Raw genomic sequence first — 12606 nt, 5'->3', positions numbered from 1 at the left:
TGTGTTATCTTATATGGGGTGTGTCATTTTGTTTTCAAAAGGGTTGTAAAAGCAGTAATGACTGCAAACGTTAATGGCAGCAAAGCAGAAAGCCCAAGTGCTGTGTGCAGCACCGCAGTTTTGCTGCTCTGAGGCCTGCAGATGCTCCCATAACCAGTTCAGCTACTGCTCACTTTGAAAGTACACGCAGATGCAGGGAAAGAAAGGGACAGTAAATAGTTTAAAACAGTACCAATCATCATCAGTAGTCAGGTAAAAGAATAACTTTAGTTCAGTCTGTAAATGTTTATACAATACTTTCATCTCCAGCTAAGTTCTCTGCAGCTGTAAGCTACCTCTCACTCTTCCAGACCTCGTGAGCTGTGGAAAGCATTACATCTCCACTGGTCTGCGGTCACACCGCAGGCTGTGCTCTCACACACAGCACCAACACGTGAAATTTCCAAACTACCAAGAAAACCAACTGAGATGAGGTTCTGGGCCAGAAATGTCTCAGGAAACTGAAAAGAGATGGAATGCAAACACTTAAATAAGAGGCAAAGTTTTCAAAGTTACAATCACATTTTCAGATTCATCCCCAGCAAATGCCAGCTTCTGTGGGCCTGGGCTGCTGGGGAGCTGGAGGCCTGCACTGAGCCTGGAGGTGCTCTGTAGAATCTCTGCTCGTGGCAGCAGTGGGGAGGTGACAGACACAGGTTTCTCCTAGGGAAAGGGAGGCTCAGGGTCTCCTTTGCAGGGTGAGATTTGTTCACAGGGTATCTGATGAGGGTCAGAGAGCAAGAGCTAAGGAACATTTTCATCAACTGTAAGAATCAGTGCAAAATGTGCCTGTGATGCTCAGAACAGCTGGAAGCACTAAGTATTGCAAGCTGTTCATGTCTGTGCACCTGTGTGCTTCTACCTTCTCACTTTTCCCCACACCCCTCTGCTCAGGATTTTAATTAGTGCCATGGCAATAAACTTTCGGTTGGCTTTCTGCAGTCCTTTGAGACAAAGGTGTGTGCCTGAACATATTTACTGAATGTAATTAGCCACTCACAATCGTTTTGGTACAACTGATTAGCAATGCCATTTTTAATTTATTTTCATTTTATTGTAATATGCTTTGCATATTCAACCTAGGAAAAGGAAATGATCATGAGAAATTAAGCCTCGGAATTTCTTCTCTCTTAGTTGTATATGCTACCTAGTGTTCAACAAAAAATTATTCACACTGCTACTTTTTCATGACTTCTAGTTAGTGAATCATCATCTGCAGAGCAGACTTATTTTACTTAGTTTATTTTAAATTAAGGCTACTGGGGATTAGCATCTACAAGGTCACTTGACAAAACGCCAACCTTGCCTGTCAGGCAAAGGTCACACTGCCAAGCTCACGGCTCCCCATGGCTGCGCGTTGCCCACATGGACACCTTGCCAGCAGGATCACAGAACAGCCTTCAGCTAATGACAGATTAACGCCAATTTAGTCAGCGTAATGCCTCCAGTCACTAAAGCCTTTCTGTTGCAGCAGCACTTGTACAGTTACCAAGAAATCCCATGTCTGCGTCCTAGCTTGGAAAGCAGCAACTCTGACCGAAGGATAAAGGTTTGCAGCAGCAAATTTCAGAACTCCTGCATCTAGGCGAAAAGATAAACATTCAACATTTCTCTCAGAGCTGATCTTTTTTTTTGTTTTGTTTTGTTTTAATTTTTATATATATAAATATACCATAAAGCGTACCATTTCCTTGTTTTAGTACAGACTTTTGAACTTCACTGAAATGAAGGAAATATAAATGCTACAATTTTATGCTTAAAACAAGTTTTGATGACAGCCTTCCCCAAGGAGCAGGCCTGGAAACTGCATTAGCTATGTGGAGAGAGACAAAAACACCCCCAGAATGTCGTGCTACACGAGAACATTCCAAATAGCTGGTTTTCTTCGGTTCTAGCCGCTCGCAGGTGTACATCAGTTCCTTGGCTGAATGCCCGCTCTCCTTAGCAGAAACTACTTTATTACTAACCTGAAAATTTCACATTCAACATGTATCTCCCTTAAATTCGTTGTCAATACCCAGTTTTTAATATCCATGTCTGCCTTTGCTGACCCCAAATGGCAAGAGGTATCGTCAGTTGTGGATTTTGGGATCAGGACTGCAAATTGCTGGATTTTCAGATAAAGCCATGTGAAATGAGCCGCTGTAAACCAAGTAAAAACTGTTGATTGCATTATTTTTTTTTCTCCTCCTTCTCCTTTACAACATTGAAAATGTTCACAGCATTGAAACAATGAAGCGTAGGTGCAGGGGTGCAGACAGTGCAGCCCTCACCAGTCGTGCACATTCATCATCCTGTCTTTGAACTTCACTGGTGCCTCCTGGGCAGGAGAGGAGATCCCAGGAGAGTCTTACCCCATCATAACCCTCTTGCTTCAATCTCTGCTACACTTTCAGGTCCTCTGGGTGAATACTCAGCTACTAAGCAGCAACCCAAAACCTGTCATTATGTCTTGTTGCCAAGGATTTGTTGTTGGTTTTGTCCTTCTCAAGTGTACTTTCCAAAACAGACACGTTAAAAAAAAAAAAAATCTTTAAAACAATGATAACACCACAATATCTGTTTAAAACAGTACTGCTCGTGCTCCGGACAAATTGTAAAGAGCAATTCAGCATTCTTATAATTAATCCACAACAAAAGAAGCTATAAGATGCCACAAAAGAAGGCATAATTGGCCATACAGAGGCAACACTACCATGAATGTTGTTTGGCAAGGAAAAAAAAAAGCGGATACATAATTCATCCAAAGACTGGGTTCAGAATTGCCCGGCGCTGCTGGGATCACACTGCAGGAGTCTCACTATTGATGGGTCACTCTTGGCGCCTCGGATGAACTCTTCTAGGGAGAGTTTTCCTAGAAAAGAGACACGTTGACTTAGCATCCATGGACGGCCACCGCACACCTGCCAAGCCTGCAGAGAAGAGTGGTGGAAGGAAAGTGGCAGGGAGCAAGGGAAATCCCTGGGGGTGCATGGCAGGTGGGTGCTTTCTCAGAATGCTGGTTTGGAGGAAGGACGGAGAGAGGATGGTGGCTGCACCCACAGAGGAGCACTTTCTGTGGGCGCCTGTGCTGAGCAGTCAGAAGCACTGATCAGGTGAGAAGACATGGGGTCACATCTCCCCCAGCAACATCTTGTTCCTGATGCCTTAGAGAAAGGCAGGAGTGTGCCCAAATCCTCCTACTCTGAGGTAGGGTTGAGCTAAGGCCAAACATTCAAGCCCTGGTTATGATAGAGGTGAGACTGAGTCACCTGAGAATCTCACACAAGGCTTGTGTTTCCTTCCACAGACCATGCAGAGACCTCTCCTTTTGAAAAGAGGCCACAGCCACACTGATTTTTCCCATAGTTCAATAATTTTTTTTTTTTTTTTTTTTTTTAGGAAATACAACTTACTTTCATACAAAGTAGTGAGAAGATGAGTTGCATGTCAGAAATGTAGGGAACTTTCACTTGTTTTGGATTCAACAACCACTCTACCAGGTGAGAACAGACAACAAGGGCAAAGGTTTTTAAAAACCTGAAATACAGGCAAATCAATGCTTGACTCCTCAGTGGAAAAACTTGGGTGTTTATTCTGAGACTATCATCTCCTAGTGTGAAATCAATGAACTGACAAGAAAAAAAAAAAAAAGTGTGAAAAATTAAAGACCTGGATGTGGGTTTCTGAGCAGGGTTTCTGAGCATCACACAGCTCTAAGTCCCAGAGACAGCAGGGCAGCCTGCCTACAAAGGGGTGAGGAGAGATCCTTAGGCACCATGGCTTTGCCCATAAGGCTAGAGCAGGAGCAGTGAGTTTGAGGGGTCTGATGGCATCTTGCAGGGAGCTTACCATCACGGTTGGTGTCCATCTGGCGGAAGATCTTCTCTGTCCTTTTCTCTGGTGTTGATTCATCTTCTGGCATCTTCATTACAGAAGAAACCATCTTATAGATTGCCTGTGTGATATGACACGAGCAAAGAGCTGGTAAAAAGCACATTAGGTCAGTGTAGCGGTATGGTTACCACCTGGTGACCGAAACAGGCAGAAAATACCCTGGAAACATTAGCTGAGACATATTCTGTGGATGCTGAACGGAGACACAAGTACAGGCAGCTGCCCTCTTCAGTGGGATACTCATTTAGGAATTAAAGTGTTCCTTACTAGTCACAGTTAAACACAATCTCAGTTTGGACCAAGATTACATTTTGCCTTATGAGAACAGCCTTTGGATGAATTTATCACTTGGAGAGCACTTAGGCAGTGGCAGCTCCTGGGACCTGGGAGCAGAAAGACCACGAGGGCCTGTTCCATGCTCCAGCTTCATGCTGTGGGCTGCCCAGTGCTACAGCCCATTTCAGTCCTGCAGCCTATCTCAGTGCTGTGGCCTTTCTCAGCACTTCAGCCACTCTGGCTCCATCTTCACCTCTCCTATCCCTCACCCCACTTTGTGTACCCATCTGCCTTCCCCACCCTCAGTCAGCATCCTGCCTGTGGGAGGGCAATGACTCATCCCCACCTTTTCTGAAAATAAGGAAGGCTTGACCAGCAATGAGATGGCCTTCTTGTGTGCCTACAGAGCTAGAAAAACACCATTCATAAGTTGTTCCACACAGAACAGATGTCTTGGTCCCACCCACTGTGGTTCTTTGCATGGACTGTCACATGTGATCCTAGCTGCCCCTAAAAGAGAAGTGATGTTAATTTTAAAACAAGAAGCAGTGATGGTCTCTTCACCTCATCCTCTTGCCCTGCAGGCTGAATCATTGTTGCAGGACCCAGAAGGCTCACTGAAGCTCCTCTGCCTCACTTTCTATCCATGAAAGCACTCTGCCTGCCACACTCCAAACTTCAGGCCAAGGATCCCTAGGGAACAGCCCCAGGAGTGTCTCTGCATAGGTTCACCAGCTGGAGGACACTGCTGAGCAGCACATTCTACATGCAGACCAACGAGCACCCATTGCCTCAGCCATCTCACTGGCTTCTTCTCTGAGGGCAGAGCCAGTTCACCTTTCAAATTGCCTAGCCTTTAAATAACTTGAAGCATAAACACCCCAAGAAAGGCATTTATCTGTTTAATTAAATATTCATCACTTATGCTCAGCGCAGTCAAACATCTGCTCTTTCAGTTATGCCACCAAAACCGAGGCTGCAGATTTCCTCATCTGCCATCTCCTGAGACTGTAATGCTGCTTACAGATCATGGTAGAATAACAATTCAGCATGGTCAGTTGCTGGCTGAATAGGAAGGTGGTGAACACTCTTTTAATCATCATAAATTAGGCTGCGGGAATGCCCAAAGGATCCCAAGGAATTCAGGGTGCAATAGTATGAGCTGCAGAACAGACAGGGATGCTCTCCACTCAGCCTTGACTATCAGATGACCAAGACAATAGTAGAAGGGATGAACATGGGAGGAAGTGGACATCAGGATGAAGGAGATGCAGGAAGGAGGGAATAGAGGAAAAGAAAAAAAAAGGAGAAGGCGGTCAGTAAGAATCCGCACTTGCTTCATCCCAATCAGCATGTGAGCCTCTCAGGGGTTAGAGCAGAGATGAGGTTCATAAAGCTGCCATGTGTAAGCATCTTAGGCTGTCTAGCTTTTGTCTGAGGGAGGAAGAGGTGGAGAGGTCATTCCATTGCTCAGGGTGAGAGGACAGCAAAGCAAAGAGTCTGTATTGAAAGTGTGGGAGGAAGGCCCCGGAGCAGCAGTGCAGGCGTGTTTACTTTGGTCAAAGTAACCATAGTAAGAATTTGCAGATTTTTAGGACAAAAAAAAAACCTCTTGAAGATGACTTCATCCCACAGGGTCCTTTTCACAGAGGCGTGTGAAGGGAATAACAGATGAGATATTCTAGGAAAGCCAGATGGGAATAACATAGTAAGCATTCCTTTCATGCTGAAAATGGTTCCTCTGGACAAATTCTTCTGTCCTTACTCAGAAGTTCAGTGGGAAGTTTTCCCAAAGTAAAAGCCAGCTAAAACTGATTCAGAATCTAGAGATTTGCCCCAGATTAATTCATTGCAGCTACAAAGAGCTTTTTATTACTAATTTGAAAGGCGAGTCTTGAAGGAAGCGGGTTTCATGCAATAACCCTGTGGAACTTGGCTGTGCCAACCCTGGGCTGCATAATCTGGCACTGAAAGGCTGTGGGAGCTCCAATCCACATAGAGAACAATTGCTCAGCCTCACGGCACAGGAGTAGAAAGCCACTGGTACCTGGTACACAGTGCAAGGTTTGGAGCTGGTCCTTTATCAGTTCCCAGGTGGACTTCTGCCAGGAAGGTCTCTGCAGCTCCCATGCACCCCTGAATGTCACTAATCACAGGCTCCATTTTCATCCACTCTGTCTGGTTCTTCCCTGAGCTCTTCCCTGTCATGTTCCACCTGCATTTATATCATCTGCAGTGGGTGCTTTAGAGCAAGTCTCACCTCTTCACCACATGTTGCTCCCAGCTGCTGCTCAGTGTAGAGCCAGTGGCAGTGCTAAACACTGTCCAGATATCTCTGTGAGGTCTATGATTTCTTGCTGGAGCTGGCAAAGTGTTGAAGTGCTCCTTACAGTGATGGCATGATGACAGCACAAATGTTGAGGCAATCCTTTTTCCTCAATCAAAATTAATTTGACAGCTAGAAATCTCACAAAGTGAATAAAGAACCTGAAAAAATTGCTTTCCTATTAATCCCACTGGAATTGGCAGCCCTGCACATAGCAGGAATGTTAAAACTAGATAATCATTACGGTCCTTTTCAACCCAGGCCATTGTATGATTCTATGATTCTATGATTTTTGATACTATGTTTACTGAAAGCTGTATCAGCTTCTACTTCTTCCCATATCAGCTTTTGTTTCCTCCTGGCCCAGCAGGTGAAATGGGTGTACTTCATTTTGTATTAAGCTGGAAGTGTTATTCTCACCTCTTGTCTTAGGACTCTTAGTGTGAATCCCACGATTCCACACTGTGAATAAAATGCACCCCCAATGCAGGGCTTCCATATTTTATTTGAATTTTATTTGCAAGAGATTCTTGCCAAATACACCCAGTTTCAGCCAGGGGAATAAAAACAAAGCTTCTATCTGGATTGCTGTTATTTTGGAATGTTCTGAGATTTAGAATTATGGGTAAACACATGAGAGATGTGAAAAGCATTTCTAGAGCAGTACAACCTGTAGCAAGGTCAATCAGGAGGGCAGGCTATGAAGCCTCTTCCTGCAGTACATTGCAGATGTACTGTGACTGGCAGTAGTATTAGAGAGGCTTCAAAAGGTTCTGAACTGCTCATAGTGCTGTTAGTGGTACTAAGAAGGAAAATGTATGTAACCATCGGCATTACAGAGAAAATGGCTGTGTAGAAATAGCTTTCCAAGCACAAAGAAAACAGACTGAAAAAGATGAGAAGCTTTTCCACATTATTTCAAATGCAGTAATCCCAGGGCACCCTGGAGCTGTAAGTAGGGGCAGCATTTTTCAGGGAAACTACTATTTAAATTGGTTGCATTTTTTTTCCATTCATTTTGATATATTGTCTCAAACAAGAATCTAGATGAAAACATAGTAAACTCTGCTATATCAATATGCAAATGTATGCTAGATAAGGGACTTGTAATAGGTTCCTCTGAGACACACAGCAGAGATATTACAGAGTTGTGTTTTTCACAGTCAGCAGCTGAGGGCATCCACAAAGACATTCAATACAGAATCCTGTCTTTCCATATTAAAAAAATGATCATCTTTCATAAATGAAAGTGATAGTTACTGGCTGCTTTTTTATAAAGCTGATCAGTGTACATCAACGGAGCCTCTTGATAAAGCAAGAAATGGCACTTCCTGCCTGATTTCAGATCTCAGCTGAATGTACTTTCAGAAACCATGCAACAAATCATAGAATCATAGAATCATAGAATCATAGAATGGCTTGAGTTGGAAGGGACCTCAAGCATCATGAATCTCCAACCCCCCTGCCACAGGCAGGGCTGCCAGCCTCCCCATTTAATACTAGACCAGGCTGCCCAGGGCCCCATCCAACCTGGCCTTGAACACCTCCAGGGACGGGGCATCCACAACCTCTCTGGGCAGCCTGTTCCAGCACCTCACCACTCTCTTGGTAATCCTACCCAACAGGGAGGAGCTAGGGGCTCCCACTGCCTCCTACACTGCAGGTTCACTTTGAGATGCATGCAGCATGGTTGTAAAAGATAGTGCTATAATTTGATACCAAGATGATGACAAAGAAGGCCAAGCATTTCAGCCTCAAAGCACGCTGGTGAGTACGTTTGTGGTCACTGGGAAAAGCTGCTATTTCTGCTGGTCCCTGCTTGGATCACCACAGAGATTCCAGCCATCCATACTTCAAATTTGACATGAACACACTTTTATCCTTGTTCTCTGTATCTATAAACCTTCTTATTTGGCAATGTACGTTGCTACTGGGCACTTAGGCCTTCTGTAAACACTTGTTGGCAGCCTTTGGTGTGTCTCCTCCCAAGCAGAAGGCACTGGCTAGGGCTGGGACCCCTTGGTCTTTGCTTTGTGTTTTCTTAGTTCTTTGGGGATTCTCTTTTTATTTTTCATATTTTTCATGAGAATTATAGCTAGAAAAAATGTATTTGGCAGCCTGTTACCCTGCCCGTGGGGGTGGAAGATTTGAAGGAATAGAGTTTCTTCTAACGCAAATATTCCACTGCACCAAGACTGGGTGGTGTCTGCTCACTCGGGGCAGCCCTGCTTCTTACCCCAGGAATTGGAACACAAAATAAAATTGGTGGAATACAACACAACAACTCTACATTTGCAACAGAGCCACATATCTGTTATTACTGAAGAAGTGTGTTTTTACAGTTTGGAGGACACAGAAAATCCTGACAGAAAGACAAGGGCATCACACATTATACTGATTCCATACACACAGCTTGCTATCACAGGCTGTAATTTGTGTGTATTCTTTTCCCTTCATTTCTAGTACAAATACAAATCTGAATAATACAGTACATAGCGAGCACTGCAAAATTCCCAATGAAATGAAGGATCTGATAACATGATTTTTTTTTTTTTTTTTGAGCAATGCTGCATTACACAGACTCAAGCTGTGTAAATGCACTACTGTACCAAAAATGTTTTAAAGCATTGAGTAGTGTGATGGAGTGATGTCCCTCAGGGGCAAAAACATGTTAGAGAAAGACAGAATGACGTGGGACTCCTATTAACAGCACAAAAAAATGCATCCAAAGAAGTAGTGTATGGAAACTTCATCTATCCAAAGGTTTATCTGTACTGGCAAGTTAATATGAAGATAGCTGGTACTGCATTAAGTATGCAGACCATGCTGGAATTAGATAGTTAGATGTGTTTTAAAATACACGGGTTGTTTTTTCATAACAACATGATTTCAAAGCAGATTTCTTATTGAGGGAGCCTGCCTTTCTTAAAAGTAGGCTATCTGGTTAATCTAAGATACCTACTTGGTCCAACTGTAATTAACTGTAATTAGTTGGCAGTGATTTCCCAGAGGGCAGAAGCACACTGATCAGCAGGCTAACTGCTCTGCTCTTGCTCAACACAGCTCCTGGAGGAGAGCTTCCCATGCAGTGTATCACTCAGAAAAACTTAGCTTGGATATCTAATGCCGTAGGATGAATTGCGACAAACCTTTGCCAAAAGAAATAGCATTTTACATTCAAGCATTACACAGAGAACCCAGAACATCAACCCCCAGTGCTACCACAGTTTTTCACCCAGCTCTCATGCTGGCATCGCTCCATAGTTTCTTTGGAATGAGGGAGGCGAAGGGGTGCCGTTGAGCAGCACGTACCTGTACAATTTCCAGCATCTCTGACTTACTGATGTAGCCATTCCCATCGAGATCATACATGCTGAATGCCCACTTCAGCTTCTGCTCCAGTTTACCTCTTGATGTTACGCTCAAGGCTATGATGAATTCTCTGAAATCTATTGTCCCATCTCCATTGGCATCAAAAGTGCGGAATACGTGTTCCGCAAACTTAGAAGCGTCCCCATAAGGGAAAAAGTTCCCATAGATTTTTTTAAACTCCTCCATGGATAAGTGTCCACTCGGGCAGTCTCTCAAGAAGCCCTTGTACCACTCCTGGATCTCGTGTTCTGTAAAGTCTGTACTTTCTAGCAAATCTTGCATGACTTCGGGGCGTAGCTTGCTGTTTTGCTTTCCCATGTTGGTGTCCAAATATTACCTACAGAGGAAAAAAACCCTTCATTTTAGTTATAATAGTTATCAACATTTGACATTATTAATAACAATAAGTTTGAAGGCTGCAAAAGAGCAGTGTGTTGGAGTTTTCTGACGATGGTTTGCACTTGGGAATCAACTGAAAATTTTTACAGCGTCTCCTACTACAAGTACACTCTGAAAAAACTAACAAGCCTCTCCTACGTGTTATTTATTTTGCACTTTCACAGCATGGAGAGCTGTTGTTGCACTGAATTTATTGCCATCCTACTTTCCCTTTTAAATCACCATGTAAGCAATGGATGATGTGAGGTGCATGCTGACTGGTAGCTGTGTGCTGCAGCACATCCTCCAGCCAACCCAAACGGCTCACGGACCTTACCCCAAAAAGCTGCTTTCTATTTTATTTATTTATTTTTGTTGTTTATTTGCAGGCTGCTGCAAATAATTGTTTTTACTTGCTCCAAAATGGGATCAGAGTGCACCTACCAGGGGCATAGAAACCAGGAGCTCCAAAGAACTTCTCAACACATCTTCATGAGTCAGTCAGCACCACCCATAATTTGCCTCTCTTGTTTGGCATGGACCAATTCCCATTTGATTTCAAATGCAGATAAAATCTGGGAAGATTTTGTGAGTAGTGGATTCCCCTGCCCCAAACGACGAGGGGTTTTTGTTTTTGTATTTGGTTTTTTTTTTGGTTTGCTTGTATAAACTTCTCCTTGTAGCCAGAAAATGGAGTTATTACTGAGTAATAGAAGCCTGGGTGGTCATGACTCTTTGAAAATGAACCTTTTTTAAAAAAGGGAGAGGAAAAAAATGAAGTATCCAGACAAAAAAAATTGGAAATTCATTTTACTGAAATTAACCATTAAGAAAAAATCTTTTATCTCCACCATTTCAGTTAAATCACTTTAATTATATCTTATTTAAGGCAAGTTGCTACATATCGCACTGTGCAGCAGATTTACTAATGATTGGAGGTGTTTGGATTTTAAGTCTCAGAGTCTGAGTGTGTTGGCTCCAAAGGACAGCACCATCATTTTTCCTGGAAGGTTAGCATTATACCTGAACTGTGGGAAGATACGCTTTGTCTACAGAAATCTGCCTGAGAATTTATCAGGGGAATGACAGTCACAACTAAAATCTGATGTGTGGACAAGTTAAGTAGAATTGCAAAATAATTTATACAAGACTCCCACGCTGTTGTCAGAAAAGAATCTCTGAGCTGCTGAGATGGATTTACGAACGATGCCTGGAGTGGCAAATGAATGTTCAGTAAAATGTCCTTTCTAGATCAAGATAATACTTTTAAAAACATAGAATAAAACAGAATCATTAAGTGACAGCAGCAGCTAGTGAGAAATGTGCTATTATTTGAAGCTCAGCTCCTGCCTCTCCTATGTGACACTAGGAAAGAGAAATAGGGGCTCCCCCTAACTGGTGTTTATTACTTCCTGTGGAAAGAAGTTGAATTTGAATTCCTCAAGGCAGCTGGAGGACTGTCTCCTTTGTCTCCTATGTTCTTGAACCACAGCAACCTAAAAGCTTTATTTCTCAGAGATGAGATGGCGGAATCCATCTTAGATCTGTCCATGCCTCCACAGGCTCCACCAGCCGCATGTCTGAGCTCCTAGAGCTGACAGAGAGGATGCTCCCTGCTCATGGACAGGAGGCTGACACACTGAGGAGTCCTGCCCGCTGGGAGCTCCTCCATCTTCTGCCCACCTCCAGGGTCTGCACAACTAGCTCAATCCGAATGATGTCTTTTCTTCTCAAAGGATCTCCAAAACACTTCGAAAGTGGAAGATGCTACCTCAAAGATAATTTTTTCCTATTACTTTTCCTCCTGATGAAAACCTACCATATAGTCCTTCAGTCATCTAAGATCTTAATACCCTGAAAATGTCAGAAATGTCCCTGTTCTGTAGACCCAGTCCAACAGCTGAGTGTTGTGTTGCCTTCAGTGGGAGTTGGTTGGGATCCCCACTAAACAGCATGGAGCAAGTAGAGTGTACAGATCGCATTAGACACACTTGTGCTAAGCAAAATGGCAGGAGCAGGATCTTCTGTATGGATAGAAAAGCACCTGGGCAAGTGAAACGGCAAGTCTTAGTTTAAAGCAGCATCAGTTTAGCAAAAGCAATCCAGCAAAATCCCACAGCAGTTAGCATCTCCCCGTGCCTGCAGCCGCCCCACAGCCCCAGGGCTGCATGCTCTGCAGACGTTGGAGGAGGGAGGGAAGATCTCTGAACCATGCACAAGCCAGCTGTAGTGGGAGTGAGCTGGCATTAGCAGCATAATCCCTTGCTGCTTTTTAATACCTCAAACATTTGAGAATGCAGAACTCAGCCTGCACACTTCCAGTCTGGAGTCTTATGAAT

The 12606-nt window shown here is 43.6% G+C and overlaps 1 protein-coding gene across 1 annotated transcript; it reads right to left on the bottom strand.

Annotated features, from left to right (window-relative positions):
- Positions 1-2795: 2795 nt before the first annotated feature.
- NCALD (neurocalcin delta) lies at positions 2796-10207 on the bottom strand (the record flags this gene model as incomplete). Its single annotated transcript, XM_079533646.1, has 3 exons — positions 2796-2893; positions 3871-3976; positions 9830-10207. The coding sequence occupies 3 exons, from the start codon at positions 10205-10207 to the stop codon at positions 2796-2798; spliced, it is 582 nt and encodes a 193-aa protein (XP_079389772.1).
- Between the last annotated feature and the right edge of the window lie 2399 nt (positions 10208-12606).

Source organism: Tetrao urogallus (genome assembly GCF_951394365.1).
Source record: "Tetrao urogallus genome assembly, chromosome: 3".
NCBI classification, from domain to species: domain Eukaryota; kingdom Metazoa; phylum Chordata; class Aves; order Galliformes; family Phasianidae; genus Tetrao; species Tetrao urogallus.
Note: the sequence above shows the minus strand (reverse complement) of the source record. Positions and strands in the feature narration are given on the sequence as shown.